At 41.5% G+C, this 14,322-nt stretch overlaps 1 protein-coding gene and 1 long non-coding RNA gene across 3 annotated transcripts; one reads left to right on the top strand and one right to left on the bottom strand.

The window, feature by feature from the left end:
• The first annotated feature begins 2,578 nt into the window (after positions 1-2,578).
• On the top strand, positions 2,579-3,627 carry LOC136494371 (uncharacterized). Its single transcript, XR_010768581.1, has 2 exons — positions 2,579-3,074; positions 3,243-3,627. It is a non-coding gene; the product is annotated as an uncharacterized lncRNA (long non-coding RNA).
• Positions 3,628-4,260: 633 nt separating this feature from the next.
• On the bottom strand, positions 4,261-14,318 carry LOC136491233 (eukaryotic translation initiation factor 4G-like). Of its 2 annotated transcripts, XM_066487476.1 has the most exons (10): positions 14,236-14,318; positions 13,635-13,816; positions 13,394-13,530; positions 12,923-13,048; positions 12,726-12,790; positions 12,585-12,644; positions 10,883-11,074; positions 6,480-10,804; positions 4,893-5,087; positions 4,261-4,794 (listed from the first exon to the last, which is right to left on the bottom strand). In XM_066487476.1, the coding sequence occupies exons 2-10, from the start codon at positions 13,790-13,792 to the stop codon at positions 4,491-4,493; spliced, it is 5,562 nt and encodes a 1,853-aa protein (XP_066343573.1). In that variant the 5' UTR covers positions 13,793-13,816; positions 14,236-14,318; the 3' UTR covers positions 4,261-4,490. The 2 variants fall into 2 exon arrangements, with proteins under 2 accessions (XP_066343573.1, XP_066343574.1); XM_066487477.1 differs by lacking the exon at positions 14,236-14,318 and having other exon boundaries at positions 13,635-14,131.
• Between the last annotated feature and the right edge of the window lie 4 nt (positions 14,319-14,322).

The raw sequence follows: 14,322 nt of genomic DNA, 5'->3' as shown, positions 1-14,322 counted from the left end.
TCTCTATAATTTTAATTGAGTACATTATGGAATCAGAATACAAGAATGGATTCATGATTATTATTTGAGTACCAATAGGGAGTATGATAGTAGCACGACCAAAGCCCACTATCATGACATCACGTCAAGCGATTAACAAAATATTTTCTTGTCTCTATGTAAGAGTTTAGGAATATTTTGCTTCCCTATATATAGAGTTTGTGGTGCAACTATCCACTAGGCAAAATTCCTCTTTGCATTTGAATTTACTCTTGTATAGGTCTATATATAGCATGAAGAATATAATGACATTCTTTGCAGATATATAGATTCCATATAAGTTAATTAATGGAATATCAAATGTGATGGCACATTATTGTGATATTCAATTGAAATTGATGACAACATTTTATATTACAACACCAAAATAGGACGTAGATACTAGGTATCTTTGTAAATGGAAGACAAATTTGGTCTCCAAAAATGGATCAAGCGAAGTAAATTCGATGATCGTGCTCTCCATGCTCATAAGACCCACTTATTAATTAAGTGTTTGATTGCTACTTGGTTTCTTCATGAAACTTGTTGTGAACAACTGACCTTCCTGGTGGTGTCAGGTTGAAGATAGAAGCGTGCTTCATATCTTTATTGTTGAGCCGGATATTTATGTCCAATGGATTTATAATACCGATCAATTATATGTTTTAAGGCATGACATTTCCAAGTTATGTAGCTATAACATACACAATTGGGACAAAATATGGTTCTGTCATATTTGGGAAATGCCTTACCCTAAGGAATGCACGGGGCTGCTACTTCTTTTTGCGTTAAGTCTTACCATTAAAGTTCTTTGGATGGCATTATTACATGGCATCGAACTTGTATGATTCTGAAAAATTCAATGTACTTCAGATGATAGAGCATCACTATAATGTTAATGATGATTCCTCGATAAGAGTTTATCATACACTTAGACCTGAAGTAATGTAGGAATTAATCTAGAATACATTTGGTAAGTAGTGTGCTTTCGCAAAAACACAATGTTGGGGGATATTTTGGAACAACATAATTATATTCTCAAGTGGACTTAAGATCCTAGAGATAAAGTTGTGGCCAATCATAGTAGGTATTGGACAGAATGACTGCCTTGTGTTGTTCGTATCAATCATTAAAAACTAGCCATATAGTGCTTCGATTTGCATCCATCGAGATACACATATGTGTGTTCTGGATGTGTATGGTGCTTTATTTAAAATAAAACTCCATACTTAATTGATCATAAATGGTGATGCTCTCTTATGAGGAGCATCAAATATTGCCATGAATCCATAGAACATCAAGTTTAACATTACGTCCATTGACCATGTTAGATAATGGTGACCATCAAGAGCAAGAGATCAAACTCTTTGCTGGCTACTATTCTAACAAGGTTTAAACCATAGATTTTCTGAATTTACGCTAAGGGTAAATTTAAAATTACTATGGTGATGTTGTATTAATTAATGCAAAATAAATAGGAGACAAGATATATCTCACTAATAGTGTAAACCTCATTTATGCTAACACATTAGCGGTAGTCATCATAAAGATGTAGACCTCTAATAATATGGACATAGTCTGTTGAACAGTAGATGTCTAGTGGTGTATGCAATTTGTATAAACACATTTTAAGGTAATCATCAAAAAGATTGATGTAGACCTTAGTTAATCCGCAAACGAATTAGGTACGCACGTTGAGGATAGTCATTAAGTTATGAACTTAGTGTAGATCCCGCAGTAGCAACTATGGTGCTACCTTGTGTATGGCCAATAGGAATGCTAATTAACGGTAGTTATCTTGTGAAAAGATATAGACCGTATGTTCCAATTTATGATGTTGGGTACGCACATTGAGGATAGTCACTAAGAATTTAGTGTAGATTCCACAGTAGCAACTATGGCGCTACTTTGTGTATGGCCAACATACAATGTGGAACATTTGTGTTGTACAAATAATGAGATAATACACTTCATTGATTTTGCATTAAAAATATAAGCGCTATAAGCTTTAAATAAAGCATAAATAGGCTTAACATAAAATGAAAATTGCAAATAACAAAGTAGTTACAATGCAAAGGTCGTGATAGTAATACTACATGTTTATTGGGTTTGCCAATTTGGACAAACACTTTGAACATGCAATGTTAATAGCACATGTTTATTGGGTTTGCAAATTTGGACAAACGCTTTGAACAGTACTAAAAAAATTCTAGAAAACATAGGATCTGGAAAGCGAATTTACAGTGATAAATTCATCTGCAGCAGTACATGTCATGATGCAATTCTTGATGACACATGGATCTCAAAAATACTTATTTACTGAGGTAAATATTGTGCATCATATTGTATTTTAAACCTAGGGTCTAAAATTAATATTTACATGAGGTAAATATAGTATGCTACAGACATGTTAAAACCTGAGGGCTTAATCATGAATCTGGAATACATCAATAATCTATTAGGATTATCGTGCAATTCATAGGAGAAAGAAGGATTTTTATGCAAAAAAATGCACATCCTTATCCTTTCCCAGGATACAATCATCGAGCGGACGGTTTCCACAATCGCGTCGTTTGGCCTCAAGGGCGTAGATGCCGCCGCCGGCCTGTTGGCAAACGCTGCCGACTGCCGTGGTGGGGCGAGCAGCCGCGTGAGGGCCATGAGCGGCGGGCCGAGGACTACGTGCAGGGGCGCCAGCCGCAGGCGCAGGAGCCGCCGTCCGCCGCGCGTGAGGCGGAGCCGCGCAGGCGAGGGCGCGGGAGGGGCTGCCAGCCGCTGCGCGCGAGGCGCAGGCGCGGGCCTGGCCGCGGGTGGCAACTGGCCACGGGCACTGGCCGTCGGGGCAGCCAGCCGCGGGCCGCAGGTGCGAGGCCGCCGCCACTGCAGGCGTGGAGGGCGCCGGCCACGCGCTCAGGGGCACGGAGTCTCAGGCCGCTCGGCGTGGAGCAACAGGGGGCCGTCTCTGGTCTGGCACACGCGAGCGCCGCTGCTGGTGTAGCGAGCAGGCCCACCAAGACCGGTCGGACGCGCGGACTCGCGGCCATTGCCGTAGAGAGGTAAGAACATGATAAACTGAAGAAAAACCATAGCCGGTGGTTACCGTCTTTTGTTCTGAGTGCGTCCTTCGTCTTCTTTCTTTCGATGTGGATGACGACCACGGTGTTGCAATGAAAACGGTCATCGATTTCTTTGTCGATCCATGTTGATGGTGACTGTTCGGCCAGCCATCATCATGTACGCATCAGTTTCCTATGGATAAGATGAAGAACAGATCTTCGTTTCTTTTCCGGTCTTGGAACGATGAAGGCCTGCGTGGCCTCTGTGCTTGCATCGAACATGGAGGCCGGCAGGATCCAGTTCTGCCTCCTTGTTCTGACGTAAAAACAATGATGAAGGAGCATGATGCCGGCACTGTTCCTTCGAGGACGGACGGCTCTGCATCATCGATGTCGACTTCATCTCCGGTATCGAAGCGTTCTCTTCCTTGTTCACGTAGAGCAAAGTGCTGATAACGTGTTAAAGTGTGAATGTAAATGAACAGGATTTGAGAAAACTGTTTCTTTCATTGATCTCTGAAATATATTTATATAAGTGAAGGGGTGTCACGAAGGGACACGACTGTTCTCCAAAGGACATGCCCTTTGGAGTAAAACTAACTGTCTAATCCTATCCACTAATCTTGTAATTGATGGATGAGATCACTTCGTGAATATGTGTCTGTTCATGGCGTCGTTGATGAGATCACCGAAGGGGTGTCTGTTGAGAGACACCGTTTCGTAACAGGAACGACACATTATGGCAAAAAAAAAAGTTTGATTCAGAGAGGGAGAAGACGCGGCAGAAATTAGAACAAAAATATCATTTGATTCGTCGATCGTCAAAAAAAAAAGATAAGAAGCAAAGTTTCCCCTTTGAGTTTGAGCGAAAAAACAAAAATGCAAGAAAAAATGCAATCCCTACCACATAATAGTGCACCTACACGCCTTCATCAACGTTGTTTTTTAACCGGAAGACCTAGAGCTAACTATCGAGACTTTGGGCTATCCAGACACATACTTCGAGAAATGGTTTATGCATGTTTGTTACCGGGTGCAATAAGATCCCGTTGGTAAGAATAAAATACCCCTTCTTTCATATTTGTATAGTTTTCTCGAATTGATGATCGTAGAAGAGCCCTCTTTACCATTCTCCCCCAGACATGGGAGAAAGCAACACACACACCAACGGCACAAATCATCAATGAAACACGAAACCACACATGACGCAGATTTAAAAGGCAGCCAACATACCTAGCCAGGACAGGAAATTCAACAAGTTCTTCTGCTACAGTAGTGGTAACACAAGGAAAACAAAAGACCAGCAAAATCTCATCTAACCTACCCTTTCTTTCTAAGGTTAGGATCCCAACCTACCAAAAGCAACAATAACAATCTAGGCACCCTGCTTCCTACCCTGAATCCCCTGATCAGGCGTCAGACGCACACCCCGGGCCGCTGCAGGTTGGATTTTGCGCGGATTTCGTCCACGGCGTTGTCGCCCCTCTCCACTCTGATGGACTCCAGCATGCTCCCCAGAACCTCGGATGCGAGGCTGTCGTCCAGGGCATGATGTCCTGCTGGCTCTTCCCTGCCATCCCTCTCCTGCAGCAGCCCTCCTACCTCCGTCAGCGAGATCCCGTCTTCCAGTATGACTCTGGCAAATATTTGGCCCAGGAACTTGGTCGCTTTCGGCGCATCGGTCACGGCATCCTCCAAGGTAGATAGAACATGTTGAAACCTGGCAATTTGGCAAAGAAGGCAGATGGTCAATGGGGGTTTTGAAACCAAGTCACCAACTATAGAAAGTAAGTTCTGTTATGTGCAAATGGACCATACCCCTGGAGTAGCTGCCTCTGGCTCAGCAAATGCTCTTGAGCTGTGCACAAGTGCACCAAAAGCTTGGCCAAGAGTTCCCTTTCCAGGTCTTTTCTTTCAAACGAGTCAGTGATCCAAAGTGACACAAGGGAAGGATAGAAGCTGGGAGCATTCAGTTCTTTCATGCACAGAGCGACCTCCTTCTCATCCTTAGCACTGGGAGCACCAAATATTATGTCAGTGTAACACTAAGAATATGGCAACCTGCAACTAAGTAGAGGTTCCATGTTTGCTCCCCTCTGTTAATCAGCTTCCCAGAAATATCAAACATGCTAGTAGGCAGTACCATGCATAACTCTTTAGTTATAGTCTGTTTGAGTTACGCTATACACAAATTCATTCTGAGAAGCAAAATTTATGCTTGTATATGAACATATTGCTATAAAAAAAGAAGGCTACCTATGACTGGAAAGAATCACCAACAAAGATAACACAAAAAAGCGGACCTTTTCTTTCTTATAAAATCATAGTAGCAGATTAGATTCTTTACCCAATGAAAGATGTAGCTATCAAAGGATTAATATAAACAAAACATTCTGGACACCATACAATGTAAGTTCATAGTTTTCTTTTCCTAAAATGGGCCCATAATTACATGGGATTCACTTGTACCATCTGTGGATTAAAAAAAGGTAAAGTCCATTTTGCACCCTTCAACAATCGTTGGAGTTTGATTTTCAACCTTTGATTTCAAAACCAGATAATTTACACCCTTGAACTACAGTGGCACTGCTTTCACCCCATAAACCTGTTTTAGGTTAATTGATTCAGCAGTAAGTTAGCAGTATCATGAAATAAGTTTTAAGAAAAACATATGGTGAGCTCTAACAGAAGGCCTCAATTACATTTCATATTCTACCTCTTTCAGTTTCACTGTTACTTGGCTTATTTATTTCATGACCATGCTGATTGGCCTGTTGAATCATCCTAAAATAAGTCCATGTGGCAAAGCCACTGCAATGCGTCTGCCAAGTTGGATGAAAACCACCTTCCCGCCAGTGAAGGGGTGTACTGTGTTCGATTAATTGTTCAAGGGTGTAAGTTGTCTAGTACTCCATCCATTTCAAATTATAGTTCATTGTAGTTTTGTCCTAAGTCAAACATCTCTCGTTTGACTAAGTTTTTAGAAACATATATCAACATCTACAAGCTCAAATAAATGCACTGTCAAGTCATATTTCATGGATAATTTAATGAAACTAATCCGATGCTATAGATGTTGATGCATTTTTCTGTAAACTTGGTCAAAACTAGAGAGGTTTGACTTAGGGCAAAACTAAAGTGAACTATAATTTGGAATGGAGGGAAATAAATTTGGAGGTTACAAATTGGAATTACACGACAATTGAAGGGCTTAAAATGGACTTTACCCTACAAAATAGCTGATTAATCAAATTTGATAGCTTAGGGAAATACTTTTAAATAAAAAATCCTAAAGTGCTAATAATAGACACCTATCTCTCAGCATATATTTCGTAATAAATGAGAAACACACACAAATATAGCATTTGCAGAATATCAAATAAAGCATGACAGATGGGAACTTACCTGTAAAATTCTTTTATGGTTAGTATCGATTTCTCTTGAAGAACCTCTTCAGGGAATGTCTGCGCTTCAGCACATATCTCCTTTCTGACTGTGGAGGATGTATGCGTTTGACCTATAGTTGACGGTACTGGCGAAGAAAGATCCGCCATTCCCCAGGATGTATTACTGGCTCTGAAGCTTGTTGGATTACTTGTCACTCCTGTAAATGAACTGTCTCTTGAGTTTTCTGATGTCTGACCATGATGAGCATTTAAAGGAACTTCTGGTAAAATGTCATTTGAAACTGGTTGCTTCCCACAAAGCGACATTCCTCTTCCTAAGTCACCTTGAGGACCAAGGCGAATGGATTTATCAGCATGCCTTTGATGGAGTGGAACAGGCAAGACTCTATTTGAAGGTTGATATCTAGCATCTAGATTAACATTCTGTGATCCATATGTACAAACTTGAGAAGATCCACGAGAAGCTAACGCAGAAGATCCACGTGTGCTATCTGGAGGCCCTGGTCTTAACCCAGAGCTAATGCAAGTAACAGATGAGTTATAATTAGGAGAAGAGCCAAACCTAGTTGATTGGCCAAACTTCTGTTTTACTGCGTCCCTGTGGACCTCCTCTATCTTTTTTGGTCCTTCTACTTTCCTTCTCTGCCTCCACTTGTTTTTTCTAAGGTCAATCACATCTTCCAGCATAAATCTTATACGGGATGATAACTTCACATTTTCTGACAGCTTCAGTATAAGGCCAAAATAAAAATCCATATGTACCTTTGCCCTGGGATGATCTATCATCTCCCCGATTGTGCTCATCAATTTGCACAGAGCCTCTAGATCTTCCTCATCTGGGTTTTGATACTCACCTAGCAGTTTATTTATGCATTCATGCATTATTCTCTCTGTCAGCATTTTCTTTTTGTACAATTCCCCAATTAATCGAATATTTCCTAGCATGCGTCTCCGTGCTCGAATCCGTTTCTCCTCTCTCTCGCCTTCAGATTGTTTCGCTCCACCCTCTTCTTCTGCTTTATCTGCTTCAGCCTGCTCTCTTTCACCTCTTTCAAATTCTTCTTGGCATTTATTTAAAAGCAGTCGTTTGAAGGTGATTTTCTCATCATCTTTGACAAAGTTCGGTAGGTCACCAGCTAACCGGAAACAGAAACTAGCATACATCTCACAAAAAGTGGGTTCCATCAAAGCTTTGTCAAATATCTGAGATATGACACCAGTAAGTGTGACCACGTTATCAATATTCAACTCCTTGACCTGCGCAAAAAGTTTTTCGAAATTTTGGGGGGTTAACTTATTCAGAATAGCTTTCAGCTGCCTTTGTTTTGACCCTTCCTCATCAAACACCTTACCTATTTCATATTTTTTCTCAGCTCTGTGCATAACTGGCATAGATACTTGAGAAGGTGATGAAATACCATGAGCATTAGTTCTATGTTGCCACCTCTCATCAACAGAGCCACGTGACATGCTGCGCTGAGATACTACTTCTTTCATAGCTCTGGAGAGCATCTCACCACTATATTGACTAAATGGCTGGCTTTGTGATAGACTTCTTACAGATCCGTTCCCAACATGCTGTACTGCATCCCAATTAGAAAAGGCAGGTTGATGAACATTGTCAGACAGCAGGTTACGTCCAGAAACAGTAGAACAAAACTGTTTTCTCCACTTATCATCATCAAATTTACCAGCCATATGACGGTTAGCTCGGGAACCTCGATCTTTTATCCTTGCATGGTTTGGATTAAGTTGAGTATTGTCTATAAATGGAGCACCAACATGTACACTCATTACTGCTTCGGAAATATCAAATCCAATCATGAAACCTGCAGGAAGTTCAATGCAGCTTTGTGCAAATGTTAAAAGAAAATCCTGGGAATACTTTTTACGGTCAAACTCAGATTTATCTTTGTTTACTTCTGCTCCACTTTTAGAATGGGTACCCCCAAACACTTTCAACTTGTCAGCAGAGTTTTCTGCTGTATCTTCCCAGCTGAACGAGTCACTTCTGTTCTGGCAATCATTCCCACCAGTTGAATTGTACTTTTCAGCATCCCATGTACAATTCAGCTTTAAGTCAGTTGTCAAGGAACACTGAACATCCTCTGAAGTAACAAAACTCTCGACATTCTCATTGAGAGAACTGGGTGCACTATCAAGATCATAATACTTCTGTCCACTACCCTTAGGAAGTGTCTCCTTTCGTTTTTTTCTTCGTCCATTGATACTTTTGGCCTTTGTTGACTCCAAAACAACTTTTTTTGTTTGCACCACTGAAGCAGCAGTCGTGGAGCAAGGATTAGATATTTCTGAATCAATCCTCTCTTGTTCCGTTTTCCTCTGGGAGGTAGCTGAAGTAGAAATAGGGGCTGCATTCTTGACATCCCTCGCAGAGTCTACTCTACTGTTATTCTGCTTGTTCTCTGATTGAGATGTTATGATTTCTGCATCCGATGAAGGTTGCTGACTGTCATTTGATGTTTGGATATCACCAACGTATATGGAAGGATGCCAATCAACTGACTGGTGACATGCATGAAATCTTCCAGATTTAGCAACACTAGTGTCATCCTCCAATCCAAAGGCAGTACCTGGAGTGGTCGCATCTACTTGTTCTGTCTTTGACTCTGAGCACATCCCTTTTTCGTTTGGAACATGTTCTTCTATCATGAAGTCATGGTTTTGCAATGGAAGTAAACCATTAAGTTCAGAAGAAAACTTTTCTTGGAACGGAACTGGATTCACCTTTGCCTTTCCAAGACCTTCTGTGGATGTATTAGACCCCGCAAACTTTGGTGGCACCATTTCTTGTGCATAAATTAATGGAGGCTTCCCCAAAATGCTATTGCCATGATATTTATAGTTCCTGTTAGTCGGTGACGTCCCATCAATATTGGAAACTAATGAAGTTGCAGTCAAGATGACACTAGCAGTTCTGCCAGAAGCCTCAGTATGCGATGACTCGAGTTTTGCATGGGACGATAAAGTTGTTGGAACCACTAACGATTCTTCCACCTCAATAGGTTTTACTTTTACTGAAGATTTAATAGATGCAGTAGATTCCAAAGGCAGGTTACTGGTTAAGATAGTTTGAGGGCCTACAACTGGTGTGTCATGATCAACTGAAGCTGGTCGAGTCTGTGTCTGCTGGGTTGAAACTGCCTGAGATATTAAATTACAACTTATATCACAAGTTGCAACAGAATCTTTGTTATTTCCTTCATAAACTAAATTTACAGGTTCAGGAGACATTTCCAGCCCAATTTTGCGATAATTTTGCTGATTTGATATGGTAGATTCACTATTCTTTTCAGCAGGGAGTGTAATAGGCGGCTTTAGCTCAACATGAACTGGAGCAGGTAAGTTTGATGGAAGCATCCCTTTGAAATTTGAGATTTCGGAAACAGTATGCAAATTTGTCAATGGCCTGGAAGTAGCATCAAGCCAAGATGTCGGCATAGGAGGTCTGATGGAAGTAATTTGCTGGTTGCTATTAGTGGAATCAAAACCATGCATCGGGGTTTGAATTTTGGAGGAAATTTGCCTACTTGCAGGAGGGACAGCAGTGGAGTTGGGAAGATAGATAGGTGCTGAATTGTACGTGCCTGGTCTAGGATAATAAACTTTCTGAAGTGGAGAAAATGTTTGAACAGAGTGAGGTAGCTGGTTTATATTGTTTAAAGGCATCTGCCCAGAAGCAGGAACACCTATAATGGAATGCCCACGTCTATCCAGCATCAGTTCTTCGTGTGTCTCTGGATGTGTTATCTTGATAGTTCTCTTCTGTTCATCACCGCTTCTAGGATGCTGCTGAGATAACTCTTGCGCAATTCTCATGTTGCCAAACTGAGGAAGGTGACAATTAGCTGGAGGAGCACATCCAAAGCCTTGTCCGTGGTGAATGAAGGATTGCTGATGGAATGCACGAGGCTGAGCACCATGAACAAACATCGGTTGTATGTGAGGTGAATTACCCAGAGGGACAGCCATCTTCACGGGCAAGGAGCTGGATACGGAGCCAATAGACTGCATTTGAAAACCTGGGCCCCTGAATTCAATGGGCACTTGAGGTTGTTTCTGCTGGAAAGCCACAGGCATTGATCTCCCCGGTACTGGAAGCATAAATTGGGGTGGTACCATGTTGGGAGTATAGGAAGCTGGAATTTGCACGCTTATCTTGGGCTTGGTGGCAGGATATTTGTATGCAGTGTCACTCTGGTTAGCACTGACAGTGTTTTTTGTTTCTTCTTGATTTTGACACTGCTGTTGAGTTGGGGAAGACATAGTTCTGAGCAACACCTTGCATGAATCTGTGCACACCTGTAGACCATTTAATATACATTAATTAATTTATAAAAGGTTGTAAAGCAACTGAGCGAGTTTGACTGAGGTACTAACTTTGCTAGTTGGAGGAACAGAATTCAGCATTGTCTGCGTTTCATGCAATTCAGGAACATGAACATTCTCATATTTGCCAATTAAGCCAGCTTCTCCACCAATAACCAAATCATCGCTTGCTTCCTGCTTTTGCAGCTCTTGTATAGGAGATGAGGAAACTGTATTAGGCTTGTAATGTAATCCATGGCAGGCCTGAAATTGTCACGTCTATATAGGTAAGCGCAAAATAGTAGCACAAAGTTAATGCAAAGAGGAAGATATATGGTATCTCAATTCACTTGCAAACTAGAGAAGCATGATGATCCAAATTAAGATGCAGTCATATTACTAAATGGCTCCACAAAAATGTATTATAATTTACATCAGGATACAAGCATATACATTATGGTGTGCAGAAGAAAGAGTCAACCATCATTTGACATGGTATGATGTGCAGAAGCATGGTATTTTATCATTTCTATTTTATTGAATAATTCTATCTCCATTTTTGCACATCCAAGCATCTTGGTTTACTTGATTAGAGAGTTCGCATACCTAAGCACTGAAAAGATATAATCAAGGAAATGATCCAATAGCATGAGCGAAACGGATGGTTCAAAATTTTCAACAAAAAAAGGTGTTCCAAATAAATTCATTTAGTGAAATAAATCATGAGTACAACAATGTTGTGACTAGTGTTCGAACAAGTGATGGAGACACGGATGACTTCCCGATTAGGATAAGACTACATCAAGGGTTAGCTTTGAGCCCTTATCTATTTGCCTTAGTGATGGATGAGGTCACAAGGGACATACAAGGGGACATCCTTGGTGTATGCTTTTCGCGGATGATGTAGTGCTAGTTGATGAAAGTCGGACAGGAGTGAATCAGAAACTGGAGTTATGGCGGGAGACTTTGGAGTCCAAAGGTTTTAGACTCAGTAGAACTAAAACTGAGTATATGAGATGTGACTTCGGCACTACTACTCGGGAGGAGAAAAATATTAGTTTGGAAGGTCAAGTAGTGCCTAGGAAGGATAACTTTCGATATTTAGGATCAATGCTACAGAGAGACGGGGATATTGATGAAGATGTTAGCCATAGAATCAAAGTAGGGTGGATGAAGTGGCGCCAAGCATCTGGTGTCCTATGTGACAAAAGGGTACCACAGAAGCTAAAAGACAAGTTTTATAGGACGGCGATTAGACCTGCTATGTTGTATGGTGCAGAATGTTGGCCTACGAAAAGACGACATGCTCAACAGATAAGTGTCGCGGAAATGCGTATGTTGCGTTGGATTTGCGGTCATACAAGAAGGGATCGAGTTCGGAACGATGATATACATGATAGATCAGGGGTAGCACCAATTGAAGAAAAGCTTGTCCAACACCGATTGAGATGGTTTGGACATGTACAACGGAGACCTGCAAAGGCACCGGTGCGTAATGGAATCCTAAGTCAGGATAGTAACGTGAAGAGAGATAGAGGAAGACCGAAGTTGACTTGGGTAGAGGCAATAAAAGGAGACTTGAAAGGATGTAATATACCAAAAGACTTAGCATTAGATAGGAGTGCTTGGAAAACAGCTATTCACGTGCCTGAACCTTGATTGCTTCTTCTGGGTTTCAACTCTAGCCTACCCCAATTTGTTTGGGACTTAAAGGCTTTGTTGTTGTTGTTGTTGTTGTTGTTGTAGTGAAATAAATCATGAGAAATGAGCAGACCTTTTCATGTTTCTTCCCGTTCAGATCATGAGGGGATGAGGATGTGCAGGAAGTAGTTTCCTGTGAGAAGATCAGCATGAAGCATTAGCGGGTAGCAAACTGAAAAGCCAACAGAAAAATAGTTGAACAAGGATCCCATACCTGCTTGTTAATAACTCCAGGGCTAAAAGTTCCGAACTGAAGAGTAAATGGAGGGGATGAATATCCTGGGGGCCAACATCATCAGAATTCAGAAGGTAATCTTATCCAATATTACAATCACAATCAATTTAAAATATAACTAGAGGACTTGTTGCTGCTATCATGTTAAGCTCAAAATTCTTGCAAAGCAGAAGAACCTTTTGTCTGTAGTGTTGGGGTTGGGGAATCTGCTGCCCAGGTTCCTTCAGCAGAGACTGAGCTCAAAACATCACTCTGAGCAGGCACATTGGAAGGTTTCACATTATCCAGTGATCCGAAAGTCTCTAAGAAAGAGAGATCATCAGACAGTTTTGCTAAGAAGAAAGCTTTAGCAAGATAGTTTATGCTGTGATATATATTAGCTAAAGTGGTAACAAGAAATAAATGTAATCGGTTTCTAAACATTCTGATCTCATCAATATCTGCTAGAAACTTACCACAAAAGAAAAAAAAAATGTCATGCTTAAGGGTTATATATAGAAAAAAAAACAATATAATTCCATGTGGCAACACTACATAATGGCATGATCTACATCCACAAACTCTTCTGTGCACGTCAAGCATGCAAGTACGATCAAAGAAAGTGAAAGTGATGGCTACGGAAGTTCACACAGCACAAGCATTTGCACCTTGGTTCACTGGTCCCGTATGCTCAGCAGCGGCAGCACTCCCACAAGGAGGACAGCAGCCAGTGGCATTCCCCTGGGTTGGCGCACCCGCCGGCGACCTCGGCCTGTACTGCTGCTGCACGCTCCGGGGCCTCCCGCTGCAAATAGATGCAAATATGCAATTGGCACAACAAAAATGTAAACATCATAACAACCAATATACGCGCCATCACGATGAATAAACAGTAAACACGCGTCTCACCTCCGGTAGGGCGGCGATCGCGGCCGCGCAGCCGGAGCGGTGCTTCCACGGCCGCCGGAGACGACCCAATGCGTGCTACTGCCGCTTCCGCGGCCGGGCCTTCGCGCGGTGGTGGCGTGGTCGTTCAATCGATCCGACCTAAACTGGTTCCTGTACATATATCCCCCGCTTCAATTTGATATCTGCAACACCCAAAAAGAGAATGTTTGAAGCTCGCACCCACAATGAGTTCGGATCAACAATTAGGTTAAGTTGTTAAGCTATAACCATACAGAAGATTGAAAAGTGCACGGAAAATCTCGCTAAAAACTACTTTGAGATTTCTCTCTACACACATTGCAGCGAAACCACAGCCAAATTTTTTTTAAAAAAATATTAGGGAAGAGAAAAAACGGAAAAAATAATCTTTGCGGTGAAAGGATCAGCGCCATGAAATTATTTGTAGAACGCAACTAAGATTAACCAAATTGCAGGAAACATGCTAGTTCCAGGATGAGACAAGGCCAATAAATGAGTGAAAAAAAGGGCGATACAATCTGGAGGAGAACGAGCGCGGAGAAAAAAATCATCAGGAAAAAAAAAATCCCAGAGAGAGTCGTACATGATCAGGCGACAAGCAATGATACGAAGCAGGGTCGGGTTTTAGGGTTAGTGCCGGTGCGGTGCGGCGGAGGCGGAATGGAATCGG

The sequence above is a fragment of the Miscanthus floridulus genome, chromosome 11 (genome assembly GCF_019320115.1).
Source record: "Miscanthus floridulus cultivar M001 chromosome 11, ASM1932011v1, whole genome shotgun sequence".
NCBI classification, from domain to species: Eukaryota; Viridiplantae; Streptophyta; class Magnoliopsida; order Poales; family Poaceae; genus Miscanthus; species Miscanthus floridulus.
Note: the sequence above shows the minus strand (reverse complement) of the source record. Positions and strands in the feature narration are given on the sequence as shown.

Excerpts from the sequence above, each read along its gene's own strand:
- LOC136491233 (XM_066487476.1), bottom strand. The coding sequence starts at position 13,792 with ATGTACAGGAACCAGTTTAGGTCGGATCGATTGAACGACCACGCCACC. Across the intron at positions 10,805-10,882 it reads CTGTTCCTCCAACTAGCAAA|GTGTGCACAGATTCATGCAA; the intron begins GTTAGTACCTCA and ends AATGGTCTACAG. Across the intron at positions 5,088-6,479 it reads ACCATAAAAGAATTTTACAG|TGCTAAGGATGAGAAGGAGG; the intron begins GTAAGTTCCCAT and ends TGGTGCTCCCAG.